This window comes from Oratosquilla oratoria, chromosome 41, assembly GCF_046742065.1.
Source record: "Oratosquilla oratoria isolate Oo_2021 chromosome 41, ASM4674206v1, whole genome shotgun sequence".
Classification (NCBI taxonomy): Eukaryota; Metazoa; Arthropoda; class Malacostraca; order Stomatopoda; family Squillidae; genus Oratosquilla; species Oratosquilla oratoria.
In genome coordinates, this window is record NC_134817.1 from 7427160 (window position 1) to 7442065 (window position 14906).

Here is a 14906-nt window from a genome sequence, read left to right on the forward strand (position 1 = left end):
TGGTTCAAGACTAGCAAACTGGCCCGGACTGGGCAACCGTAACAGTTGTCAATACACGTAATAAAGCATAAGTGGTTTATGATTGATAAATGCTAAAACGCCATAATTATATGCAAGATAAGAATAACAAATACTACAAAGTGAATAACTATGTAATTACCATTTACTATATGGCTACAACAGCACGAATTATGAAAAACGGCGTGTGGTAGAGCAAGAAAAAAGGCAGGGCATTTTAGCTAACTATGAGTGTTCAACAGGCCAAGTTGGCAACATTATCCAACTTACGAAAACTGAACAAGAACTGTACGAAGAGACTCTCTCGTCATTGCAGACTAACTACGAAGTTTAACAATATAGTATTTTTTATGAAAGCTAAAATTCCGGACTCTTGGGCAATTTTTAATATTCCTCCCGGACGATGATTTTGACAACTAAATGCAGGACATCGGGGAAATCGGTTCGAATGGTAACCCTATCGTAGCAGCCACAAAACCAGTGACTTGGGTAGTCTTTTTTATGTTTTATTTATTTATTTGTTTATCTTTAGAGGAGGGGAGTGATCACTTGCTTCCTTGTTATATGAATATGAAACCTCTATATAGGTTATTGATCAATTGTTTTTTGTCATGGACTGTGGTTTGATGGAATTTCTACCTTTCTGGAAAATCTCGTTCCGCAGTTGCACGTTATATATGAGAAACAAACGTGTTTGTAGGTTGGTTAAGTCCTGGTTTTCAGCAGGAAGTTGTAGAGAGATGATGAAGGTATTGGTGTTTTATCGCTCAAGACTTGGTGTAGTCTCACAATTGAGGGAGTAGGTGAAAGAAGAGGTAGTTATTGCGGAGTGTTGTGTAAGGTCGTTCTGTGACGGCCGCGCGTGAAGCAAGAATACTTTATTCCTAGTCGTAAAATGTATATTCAAAATGTCGGTTACAACCTTGTAAGTTCAGCCATGGGTGTATTTGGGGCTTAGTTGTTTTTAATTGGTATTTTGGGTGTTGTTTTCATTGTCTTTGTCACATTGGAAATCAAAGGATCGGATAATCTTTTCCTGGTGAGAGAAGGTTGGATGTTAGTTGTATACTGTTCTGAAGGTAGGGAGGGGGGACTACTTCGTTCACGGGGAATTGTGGTATGGGATGGGAGTGTAACTGAGAGACAGTGGTTTTGGGAGGACTGTTGCTCCCTCACTGATGTTGTTTAGTTATTATTTATGCCACATTTGTGTGCCTTTGCTGGGGGTTGCTCCCCAGCCACTTAGGGGTAAGGAGGCCATGTTTGATGCACTTTTTAAGCCTCTTCCCCATCAGGGATGAGCAGGGTGGATCCTAAAAAGGGCTGCTCAATCATACAAATTGTTGTAAGACTGTAGAGCCCCTAGTCCCACTACAGAGCACTGCCACCTATGTAGATTTGTCCCCAACATTGCTGGAGGACTTTGTTGTTAGTTGAAAGAATGAAGTTATTGTTAGTGGGAGAAAAGTTTTCATGGTGTTGGTCTCAGTTGCTGTCTTACTCTTGGCTTCAACTCTCATATGAGAGCTGAACCCAGGAACACCACTTCGAGGTGTTTGGGGCAGTTGGTTTTCCCACTGTTTGCTCCTAAAACCCACCTCAAGGTCTTGCCTCTCTCTTTTTAGATAAATGAGGCAGAGGGCTGCAAGACCTCAAAATAGGATCCATAACAAGAAGGAAATACCTCACTCCTTAGTATATGGAGAGACATTGCAAATGAATGCAAAGATTAAAATCAATTGATCCATTCCCCTTGGTCTCTCTTGCAGAGGACCTGCAGCCATAACCTAAATATGTGTTTCCATGTGCTTCATAAATTTAACCTTGTGGTTTAATGTCACAAACTCCCCCCTATCGGAAGGCTGGGACAATGCCCCTCACAGAGGACTTTGTAGCATGGAATTTAATAAACCATGCCCTTGGTTCAACTTCGCCGGTGGCAGGATTTGAACCACCATCCCCTTGACCTTCACCGTAAGTAACGACCCCCTAACCCGCTCAGCCAGCAAGCTTCCAAATTTAACCTTGTAATTGGAATAAATAAAGCAACATCATACAAATACAATATACTTTATTGTGCTTCATCACTCATATGAGTACATACAGTACAGAAAGGGCAATGGGGCTTGAAAGGTTTCTGTACATGGGGACTGGGATGAAAGGGGGGAAGATCCTAACTTTACCCTACAATCCAAGGTGGCAAGCAAAGTAGGCTATCAGGTATTCAATTTTATACAAGTTAGTAGTAGTTGTAGCAGCAACTGTTGTAGCAGGAGTAGTAATAACAACAACAAAAAGTTATGCTTTTGACAGACTGTCCAGTTGATGCTTATGAGAATCTAGCCTCTATATATATATTTTTTTCTTTTAATGTTTCTCTAGACTCAGACATGAGAAAGCCTGATTATAGTTCCTGACCAAATAACCCACCTTTGTACCAGCCCACAGGGTTTTCAATGTCTGTTGTAGCCTCAGTATAGGATACAGGTCAATATTTCATGTTAAAGCTCAGGTGGACAAATACTTCCATGTTCACTAGTATTCAGGGCTTACATATCACCTCACACTTTGGACAGTACAGTAGTCTGACCAAACTTGCCCTTCTTTAACAAAAGTGTAGGAAAACATGAACGGACTTATGAAAGGTAAGGGACTTCTTAGTACAAGAATCTGCTTACCCTTTTATGCACAAGTCCAGTTCTACTGTAAATGAGAAATCAAATATATAGAATCTTACATCTGTAATAAATAAAATTGCAATGAAATTATGCTAACATTACTGAACACATCGCATCTACCTGTTGTTCTTTATGCATGTCCTAGTAGTCCCTCGCTAAATGACAATCCTAAAGAGTTACACAGGTACACGTTAGTTCAAAGCGAGCTTGTATTTAATCAAGAACCTTCAAATATTCTTTAGTATCCCGTCTATCTGAGAAAGCTCTATATCCCCTTTCTACTTTGCAGTCTTCAGCACAAAGGCAGTAGGAATAGACTGTCGTGAAAAAAAAGAAAGAAAAATCCTATTTTATAGAATATAATCACATATAAGAGGTATATCATAATTACTTTACCACTCAAAGTTTTGCAGCATGTGTAAAGCAGATTGTTATTTCCACTGCTAATTTGTCAATTACGCGCCAAGAATCTATACCTTATAATAACAAATACCTACTCTCAAAGGCACTATATAGTCACTGAGCTTTAACATTCTGGGTGGGACTCAAGTCATTCCTGCTTGGAATTTAACAAATAATCTCTAACACTGCCAATAGGTTAAGTACACGCCACACCATTTTAATCCTGCATTTACCACGAATATCAATTTACCTCAGCAGGGATGAAGGAAGTCCTTTGTCTCCACATCATAAATTCATTTGGATTAAAAAAAGGAAGGAATCAAGAAAAAAGAACATAAAAAATTAAGTTGGGGGTGGGGAGGGGAATCACCTAACAACACATACACTTGTCCTTTGATTTCTAGGTAGTTTGATACATACACTCTTACACACATCTCAGCCCGCTTCATTACCATGCTTAGCCATTCCATGTTTCAGTAAATGTACAAGGGTTACAATAAGGATATACAACAGGGAGTACAAAAAAGTATTTCAAAGCACCAAAAAAGGAGACCACACAACATAAGGTAGACTTATAGCCTAAGTACCTAAACGTTACTGTAGCATTGGGGGCACAAAAAGTAGTATAATGTTGACGCAATGAGATACAAGCTTGACCTAATGCATGACACCAGAATGCCTCTTCATTAGTCATTCAAACATATACAATAAATTCTGGGAGAAATAAAAGAAGCCTCAATATAAAATGACTGAATCCTAAGCTCTCTTTCATCATTGATGGAAAGAAAAAAGAAAAAGAAGAAAAAAAAAAAAATAATAATAAAAAAATAAAATAAAATAAATAAATAACAAAAATATATATATAGAAAAATAAAAAATAAACATAGTAAAAATTGTCCTTTTATTGGGAAACAAAAATTGTCCTAAACAAATACCTTGATTAAAAAGCTGAGGTTTAACAAACATTAGATTCCACACAAACTCTCATATAATATTTCATTCACATGTACAGCACAGTAAGGGGACAGGAAGCTCAAATGCTTTCATGTTCACTTCAAACTGGATCAGAATGTTTTCTTAAAACTAGTTTTAATATCTTTAGAAAATATAGCAGCTGGAATATTTTATTACACAAGACAATCTAATAATGATATTTTTGTTTTCTAGTGTTTACACAATATATTTGATATTGGAGAAGTGGAAATGAAGGCCTGACTGACAAACTATGCATCCCTGTCCTCATTTACACAAGAGGCTCTAGCATGATACATATAAATTGACAATACTCAAATATTGTTAACCATATTGATCACACAACGTTGATGCTAATAATGTTCAACAGGTGATGGTTGTCAATCATGAAAATATTGTCAATATATTCTCAATAAATACTGATCACATGAGAGCCCCTTCACGATCTTTAGCAGCATTACATCCACAGATACTACTGCAATAAAATCTGACAACTGCTATCATTGTTACTTAATGCTAGGGGGAATGATGAGACATTGAAAAATCCACAAAGACCTTTATCCTTTAGTTTACCTGTTTTTTCAATTTAAAAAGAGAAAAAGAGTGAAAAGTGGAAAAAAAAAGCTCAAACCATTTACAGGTAATGTTTAGCAAAAGCTAAACTAATAGTATGGAACCTTAGGAGATTCCCCATTTTTGAAGTAAAAACAGGGAAGCAGTCTACATCACAGTAGAACTTAAGATGAAGTGGCAAATACAATTCAACAGGTTGTACGTCATTCATGTATTCCAGTTACTGATACTTCAAAAAGTATCTCTCCACCGAACTATTACAAAGAGCTTTGGAAATGTGATGTGGAAAAAAAAAAAAAAAAAAAAAAAAAAAAAAAAAAAAAAGGGTGATAGCCAACATTTGGTACCGTTTCAACCTCCCTCCTTAAACTGTCTTCATGATAACTGCATTCAGGTTAAGGAAGAAAATACATCACCAAGATGACCTTGGAAGGAGAGATACATGTTAAATCAGACTTATGCAAGTAAATTACTCAATCAGTAGCATGCAAACCTTTACACATGATAAATATAAGGTTCCTTGCTAATTCATTTTGTATCTACCTTATAAAACCATCTCTTGTGCAACTATGGGTTTTATCTAGTGATATTCTGTACATTAACCCAATATCACATACTATGGACAATAAAGCTATATTTTGTCATCCATGTACACAAGTTTAATAACACTTGAAACGTGTTTAAACATGTCCACAGCTCTACCTACACCACCACGGCAATGAGGAGGCAAGCAACTATTACAAATTCCCTCCACAAACTGGGTATGATACTTGAGGGTTGCATGAGAACATCCCCAGCTATGAAAGACTACACACCAAATACTCCCAGCATTTCATAGTCATTTACTTTACTGTATCTATCCATCACTTGCACAGGTGCCCTCAGCCTATCACACGTCAACCTCTTAATCACTTCCAGAGCTCACTTCTGTATTTTAATTACATACATACATACATATATATATATACATATATTTAATATAAACATATATATATATGCATGTGTGTATATATTAGATTTAGAATACTTATTCTTATACCTAAAAAGATTTATAAAAAATGATAATCATATATCTTAAAATTGGATATAATATACCATCACAACACATATGATAACTGTGAACCATATGACATATGAAAATAACAATATGCAAATAAAAAATCACTCCAGCACTTGCAACAGCAAAAACAATTTTATAAAAATTTCACTTTTTCTGGACATTATTGGAATACACTAGTCACATTCAGTCCCAGTTATTGCCACTGGTCTTAGTCACAACAACAAATCCTTTGCTCAACCTGTTCACATCCTTAGAATGGATATATCCTTATTCTTCACTTCACCTGCAGCACATTATTACCTCTATAAAAAGATTAATCATTCTTCAGTCTGTTCACTGGTTCCATTTGAAATATAGTGTTCTACTGCGCTAAGGGGGGTCAAGGGTTTTATGGCGGCCAACTGCATCGAGGTGGTTGTATCAGCTTTCTCCGACTACTTCAGGGCATTAATCCCTTATGCTCCTCCCCTGCCCAGCTAATACATACTTGACTCATGGCCAGCAAGGATGTATAGATTAACACCCTGATTGCCATCAAGTGTCGTTGCATCGCACTCCACCATAGAGGAGGGACGACTTTCCAGTGTGATAATTCTGAAACAAAAGATTTATCAATTGCACATAATCGTAAACTTCCATTAACCCTGTCAATACTGTTCCAAAATGTATACATTATGTTATGACAGAAGCCTTGATATTCTAATCAGCCAGGAGCCTTATGATTACCTCAGCTGAATAAAATCATGTGGCAACCATTATAACAAAGCTATAAAGTTAGTCACAGTAATGAAGGGGTCAATACTTCATTCCTTGGATGTTTTTAGAATCTTTAACCATAATATGCACAAAATTTCCCACCATTATTCATTCATGCTTAAAAAAAAAATCATAAAAAATCATTCCCATGACATGTGTGTATGAAACATGCTAAATAATAATAATAATACATTAATAAATAACCCAGACAGTAAACCCATAAAATAGACAAGCAAAGAAAGGAAGGTCAATTTGGGTTAGCACATTGTTCAGCAGTGAACCCATGATTCGTCACTTCCATTTGTTTCTCATTCCTCCCACTTCACCTTTCCACAGTTAAAATCACCCACCAATACCATCACCCTTTTCAATAATTCTCTGCAGTTGCCTGGTCAAGTACAACATAAATTCTGCCTTTGTTCTTGTCTTTGGTGGGATATATGTCACTGCAACAGAGACTAGGGTCAACAGATTGATTGACTGACATGTCACTGTAAAGACTAATTACTTTCCTCTATTCTCATATTTATTACTTGACCTTAAATTCTCCAAGAACCACTTTATACACCTTTATGATGATCTGATTTGTTTGGATTCTGGATGGCAATGTGTAAATTAAAAAAAAAAAAAAAAAAAAACTTTGGACTATTGTCTGTACTGTATTGGTGTGAGGCTCTTTCCATCACCAGCTGGAAATGATAGGAGGAGAGTAGTTACAGGTTGTCACCTCTCCATGAAAGAAAATTTGATAGAGCTTTTGGGCCCAGTTTGAAGACACTATATCAATTCCTCAGGGCTACATCTGATGGAGGTGAGGAGGTTGATGGTCTTTGAAAATGGGCAACTCTACTGTCCATTAAGCAGGAACACCACAACCAGGTTCAGTTACTGGTCCCAATCAAATAATATGGAACAATTTAAAGTTAGAATTGACCAATGGCAATGCAAAGATAAAACACTGAGCACAGCTATTATCCTGTATACTAAATTCTGGTAAATACACATACACAAATCAACACAAACATCTGTAAAAAAAAAATATATATATACATATATATATATAATAGTAATAATAAAATAAAGAAATCTTGGTTCTTATGAAACAGAAAGTGAACTAACATCACAGGCTTTCAGGTGAAACTGTGGGCAGGTATATATTTCATTTCTTTGTACAACATTCTATAGTTTTGAACCACTTTTAGTGACTATATTTACCAGCCCAAAGTATAGTGATTTATATGCAGCATCAACATAAATTATTCAACACAGCTAAAGGTACAGCATCCATGCAGAAAACAGTAAAGGAATAGAAAAAATATTTGGTGTATAGTACTACATAAAGCTAATTATCCAACATGTCACATGCCTCTGCCAACTTGTGTTTTACTTAATGAAACACTTACTATAATTAAAATAGACATGAGAATGCTAGAAAAAGAAAAGAAAAAACACGAAAAAAGAAAAATGAAATTAAAAGAAAAATAAAGAGAAAGAAAAAAATAAAATCACAAGTCAGTACACAGAATTAAGTTCTTCTATAAATCAAATTAAATCATAACCTCATCCCACAACAGCCATGTCTGAGTTTTACAAAGCTTAAATCAAAGGAACATCTAATTTATAATTACTTCCACTTCTTCACAAGCAAGATCCAAATGCTTCAAAGACCATACCGATAAAAGAAAATATTTACATTTAAGGAAGGTGTATCAATGATACTATAAAAAATACACACTTATTTCAGAGTAAGGAATGAAAACAAGAACAATCAATGAATTACAAACAGAAGATAAAATTGGGTAAAATTGTGTGAATCCTATCATATCTCACCTGAGTCCGAAACATACGCAGACTCAGTAACTATTTTCATGACCAGCAAGTACGTACAGATTGACTCCCTGATCGCACTCTCGTTGGTCTTTGTTTCTACTTGATACCATCACCACTCTAGTCACAGGCAGTGAGGTTAATCAAAAGAAGGAGGGATTTTTGTTAGTAAGCATAAAGAGGCTGGTACAGTGCAAGCAATCTGCTGCTTTGTTGCTGCATTCCAACCTCAGTAGGAGAGAAAAAAAAATTATATCGAAAAGTTGTGACGATAACGTCTTGCTTTGGCTGGGGGGCATTCTGGCATAAGCTTGATAAGCATGATCATGTCTTAAGCTGAGGACTGAGCTGAACTATGTTAACAGGATATCCTAAAAGAAGTGGCAACATGATTTGCAATGCAAAAACATAACAGTGCATAGCTTCATGTATTTCCATGGCACATTGGGTGATGCTAAAGCTAAAGCTTGTCTTGTTCTCCGACCAATGTTCAAAAGCAACATTTCATTTGTTAATAATGCTTTAATGACTACCCTTAAAAAATGTACAAAAATTCTGTGTATTATTCAATCAGAATATTCCAAAGAACTATACAGAAATTAGTAAGAATAAAAAATGAAGAGTAGGGCAAGAAACAGTTGTGTGTGAAGAGAGGAGATTAGAGATAGAATGACAAATGAACATGTAACTTATGCATATTTGATATACAAGAAATAGATACAACAAATCTTAAATAGCTACCTATCCAAAGACAGATAGTTTCTGCTTCAGGGAGTGGAAATAGCTGATACTTAACTTTAATCAATCTTGATAAAACAAAATTCTTAATCACTACACATGTTCCCAACAGCCTATTCATACCTGATGTTTTCTTCTAAATAATTTTTCACTGTCTTAACACCTAGTTCTTGGTCCCATAAACTGCACCTCTTTCACTGTCTTAACACCTAGTTCTTGGTCCCATAAACTGCACCTCACACAAGCTAATTAGGTCACTTTTTCTTCAACACACATACGTGCATGCAAAGATAACAACGTTTTTTTGTCCCTTACATGAGAGGTAGGAGGAAAAAAAAAAAGAAGAAAAAAAATCCACTCCCACCCATTCCTTCCCCTTGTACTCCACTCTCATTTACCCCTCTCCTTCCCTCTTATCTTGGCTCCTCCTGGATGATGGGTCATCCCTGCATCTTGCCCACTGCCCTAGGTCTGAAGCAATGTAGCAAGACACAGCACATCCACAGCAAGGCTGTTTCATTTAATCAGCAATCCCCACTCTCTGTCCCGTCATGCAGAAAAAGAGAAAGACGGGGAGAAATCCCTTCAGGCTGTGTCAAAATATCATTCACACTTACTCCCCCCATCCCCTATCCACTCCTTTCCATGCATCACAGCATCATCCATACACAACCATTCTCCACTCACTCCTATCTTCTGTCTTCTCCCTACTTTACTCAACAGACATTCCCCTCTTTCCTAATGCTCCTTTTACCCCATCTATCCATTTCATCCTTGGTCTCCCCTACACGTTCACTCCTTCCACACCTCTTTTACTTATCTTTCTTCACTCACTCTTTCCATGTATCCAAACCCTATTCTTTCATCAACTTTATCTCCCAACTCCCTTTACACCCTCACTCTCCTCCTCACCTCCTCGTTTCTCACTCTATCCAACCTAGTAATATTTTATCTCAAACACATTCAAACTCCTCCTCTTTTATGTTCCATGTTTCTATCCCATACAGTGCTGTCGGCACAATTACTCCTTTATACAATCTCCTCTTAGCATTAATTTCTCATTACACTTTTTAATTCCCCAAGGCATTTACTTGCTTCTCTCAATTTACATTCTACCTTCACCTCCACTCCTTTTCCTGCCACATTCACACCCAAGTATCTAAAGCTATCCACTTCCTCCAGTCGAAGAGACTGGAGGAAGTGGGTAGCTTTAATACTCATTTCCAATGTGCTGCCACATTCTCCCCTTGTACATCTCTTCACCTTACTTTTACCCACATTTATCTTCAACTTCCTTCTTTCGCACACCTTCCCAAACTCTGTCACTAACTTCTTTAATCCCTCCTCTGATCTTGCTACAAGAAGTGTTGTCACCAAACAACAACTGACTTATCTTCCATTTTTTTTTCTTTAACCATCCCCATCCCATTACCCTTGTTAACCTCTCACACCACCCCATCCATGTATGAATTAAACATCAAAGGCAACATAACACATCCCTGGTGAAGTCCCACCTTCACCTCAAACCACTTACTCTCCCCATTTCTAATTATAACACAGGCTCTACTACTCTTGTAGAAAATTTTGACTGCTCTTAACAGCTTTCCTCCTATCTATCTCCAATACCTCCCACAGTGTCTTCCTGTCTACCCTGTCATATGGGTTTTCCAAATCCATAAGGCCCCAAAAACACATCCTTACCTTTTACTAAAATTCTCACATATCTGCCTTACTACAAAAATCTGATCCATGCAACCCCCCAAATGTCCGAAACCCACACTGTTCCTCACCAATTACTCCCTCTGTTCCTCCCCTAATCCTCTCAATCAATACCCTCCCACAAACCTTCCCAACTACACTCAACAAATTGATCCCTCTCAAACTACTACAATCACACTTGTCCCCTTTTCCCTTGTAAAAGGGAACTATACAGGCACTCCTCCAGTCCTCTGGCACTCTACCTTCTTTTAAAGACATTCAATAACCTTACCAGCCAATCCACTATCATTGTATCTTCCTTTTTTTACATATTCCACATGACACCCACCCAACCCAGGTGCCTTAACTGCTCTCATTATTCTAATATGTACTTTCACCTCATCTTTCCTTATTTCTCCTTTATTTTCCTCATTCATCACTGTCATTTCCTTAGCACTTCTTCACATTTAGCAATTCCCTAAATACTCTGCCCATCTTCCTTTTACTGCCATCTCTTCCATTATCATCTCTCCATCTGCATCTTTTACCTTTTCTTCTCTGCTTGATTCACCTCCTCTTCTTCTCTTAATTTCCTTCCAAAACATCTTTTTATTACTTTAAAAAATGTCTGTCATACTCTTACCCCATTTCACATCTGCTCTCCTCTTTGCCTCCCTTATCTTATGCTTTACTTCTCTTTTCTTTTCTTTGCAATATCTAGTACTAGTTTCTACTTACCATCCTCTTCAAAAAGAAAGCAAATTGGCCATAACATTTTCAGTAAACCAGTCACCAAGGACATATGAAATCTGTTTAATGTTTGTGATTGGAACATCTATCTTTCTATCAATTCCTTTAGAAGAATGACTGAATTTATGGATTTTGTTTATGTAATTCCCTGATGATTCTATGGAGTTCAGGGTTGACCCTGGCTCAAAAAAGTGTAGTTCCTTTTGTTGTTCAGATGTTTGTGATTGGGACATCTATCAATTCCTTTAGAAGAATGACTTAATTTATGGATTTTGTTTATGTAATTCCCTGATGATTCTATGGAGCTCAGGGTTGACCCTGGCTCAAAAAAGTGTAGTTCCTATTGTTGCTCAGATAAGACCATCAGATGAATAAGTCATATGACATTTCCCATATCCTATACTACTTATCGCCATAATAAAACTGTTCAAACTATTACTAGCTTCACTATACTATCATCTATACTTGTCCCCTACAATTAATTGGTTGGTTAAGATTTAAAACCCATTGATTTGTATCTCCTCCATTTCATCAACATATTATGTTATTGTACATTTGTTGGAACTACTTTCAGATAACAGATACAACACTCAGGCCTGTGTTCAATCAAAAAACAGTTAAACTGGCATTCCAGCTTGTAAATTTTCAACAGGGGTTTCACTACAATATGTTTACATTCCTAACTTGAAAGAATCATATATCAAACCAACAAGTTCTACAGCTATGTAACACTTTAGATTTTTAAGAATGTATCAATGAATGAAAGAAAAATGCAACACTAAAAGATACATATACCAAGGGCTTTTTCTCCCTAACAAGGGAGTTAGCCAAAGTCAAAAAGGCATAATTCCACTCCCACCCACTCCACTCCCATTCACCACACCTCCTTCCCTCCCTCTTTTCTTGGCTCCTCCTGGATGATGGGCCATACCTGAATCACCCTTTGCCCTGAGTCATAAGCAATGCAGCAAGACACTAAAAGATAACCAACAAAATATGCCTAAAACCTGCTGACAATTGCTTTGGCTTCTATGGTTTCTAAAAAAGTTACTGGTAATGTAATAAACATACACTACTAAACTGTAGTTTTGCCTCTGTCATCATTCTGAACTGGTATATATGTATATGTATCATTCTGAACCTCTTCAATATAGCACCATCCTTCCTCATTTCTCCAAGTAACATGACTATTCCATTCATGACATGTACAGTTGTGTACATTTGAGTAACCTCTTTCTGGAGCTATTTGGCAACAAAGCCTAGGTTGCCAAATTGCCAAGTTTCATGAGGATTCGTAAATCTTTTCAATATGACATGGAGGAGTTCTTATACAGCACCAGAAGGGCACTATGACAAGGTCAGATCTAAGTGTCCACAACTGCACATACACCTAAGCACACAGATAAACTAAATCTGGTGCTTTTCTTTCATGTTTTAAAACTATGTTCAAGAGGAAGCAAGGATATAGGAATGAGTGGAGAATGGCTGTGTATAGATGATACTGTGATGCAAGAGAGTGGGTAGGGGATGGGAGGGTTAGGATGTGGTTATGTGTGAATGATATTTTGAAGCAGCCTGAAGGGGGGTCACCAATTCAGTGAAACAGCTTGTTGCGGAGGTGCTGTGTCTTGCTACAGTGCTTCCGAGTTCTGACCAAGGTCAGTGGGCAGGATACATGGGATGACCCATCATCCATGAGGAACTAAGATGATAGGGAGGAAAGTGTGGTGGAGGGGAGTGGTATGGGTGGGGGGTGGTTATATGCCTTTTGACTTTAGTTATCTCCCTGGTAAGGGGGAAAAGTCCTCAGTGTATAGATAGAAAACTATGTTCATGGATGGAAACTTCTTAACACAAAGGCTTATGGGCAGATTGTCTTTTGATACTTTTATAGTTTATTGTCACATTTACTCAAGCACATCATAATCCTACAATTTTTGTGAATACTACGATACATTTTATTAAACCACCAATACAAAATTTCTTTTTTAAAACTATTTTTTTCTTCCTTTCAATACTAATTTTCCTACTTTCAATACTACATGTTCCTACATTATCTTCCTACCACTGATACTAAAACTATCTTCTACACATTGCATCCTCACAATACTCCCCACTGTGCATCAATACAGCTAATAAGCTAAAGAATTCAATTAAAATTCTTTCAAACTACACAAGTAGGTCTGGCTCCTAGCATAATTAAAGAAATACTTGTAAATGGTTAATTAACAAAGTAAAAGAAACTCACCTGTCTGAACCAAGAAGCCTAAAAACACGGGAACTGTCAACAATCTCTTGCGTCACTTCCCCATTTTTGAAACTTCGTCCCTGCATGCCATGTTGATGGAATGCCAATACACTGTCCGTTAAGCATACTGTACATAAAAGATAGGAAAAATATAACCATACATATAAATATATATGAATAATCCAATATTCAAACATTTTGCAAAAGAAATTGCTCCTCTATTCAAATACTGATCCAGTAACTGAACCAAACAAAGCCTGCCACACATTGCAACAGCAATGAAAAGTTGCATGGTCAATCTGTTATCATCTCACTATTGGTAAACATCCTGCACTTCAGCTCTATGAAGCTTTTTGCAATTAATCATTGTTTATTTTTTAATATTTTTAGTGAAATTGTGAATATGGCAGTATTATAATTTATGACTTATCAAAGTAATCATGAAAATGGCACTCACCTATAGAATCTATATTAAAATCAAATTTCAATTCTGACGTCTGTCTTTTCCTTTCTTTAGTTTTTCCTTGAAGATTAACTACTCTAACAATATCTGAAAAGAAAAATGTAAAAATGTATACGAGAGGTAACCAATAAAGGTACTCTTTATCATATATATATACATATGATAATGATATGGTTTAACGTCACACACTCCCCCACTATCGGAGGCTAGGACAGTGCCCCTCACAGAGGGCTTTGTAGCGTGGAATTTAATGAACCATGCCCTTGGTTCAATTTGGCTGGTGGCAGGATTCAAACCGCCCTCACCTCGACCTTTGCCACAAGTAACAACACCCTAAACCGCTCAGCCAGACAGAAAGAGCCCAGATCCCATTTTCACAATCTATAAAAGGTGTAATGACAAACAGACATTTGGGAATGGATGCTAAGAGGAGATTATATGAAAGGGTGATTGTGCTAACAGCACTGTAGGGGGCAGAAACATGGAACATGAGAGAGGAAGTTTAAATGTGTTTGAGATGAAATGCCTGAGAAGTATGGTAGGGGTTACTAGACTGGATAGGGTGAGAAATGTGAGGAGGTGAGTGGGGGTGGAAAGGGAGTTGGGAGATAGGGTTGATGAAAGAATACTGGAATGGTTTGGACACATGGAAAGCAGGGATGGAAAGGGAGTTCGAAGATAGGGTGAATGAAAGAGTATTGGGATGGTTTGGACACATGGAAA

At 37.1% G+C, this 14906-nt stretch overlaps 1 protein-coding gene across 23 annotated transcripts in view; it reads right to left on the minus strand.

The window, feature by feature from the left end:
• Positions 1 to 2072: 2072 nt before the first annotated feature.
• The window catches only part of hppy (MAP4K3-like protein hppy), a 73453-nt gene continuing 60619 nt past the window's right edge, over positions 2073 to 14906 (minus strand). For 22 of the 23 annotated variants that reach the window (XM_076177891.1, XM_076177898.1, XM_076177894.1 and 19 more), the window contains 3 exons: positions 14178 to 14270; positions 13721 to 13847; positions 2073 to 6297 (listed from right to left, as the gene is read on the minus strand). In XM_076177891.1, the coding sequence (XP_076034006.1) occupies positions 6180 to 6297; positions 13721 to 13847; positions 14178 to 14270 (338 nt within the window). In that variant the 3' untranslated portion in view covers positions 2073 to 6179. Of the gene's footprint in view, positions 6298 to 8289; positions 8407 to 13720; positions 13848 to 14177; positions 14271 to 14906 lie in introns of all 23 variants that reach the window. The other variant, XM_076177892.1, reaches the window with a different exon arrangement.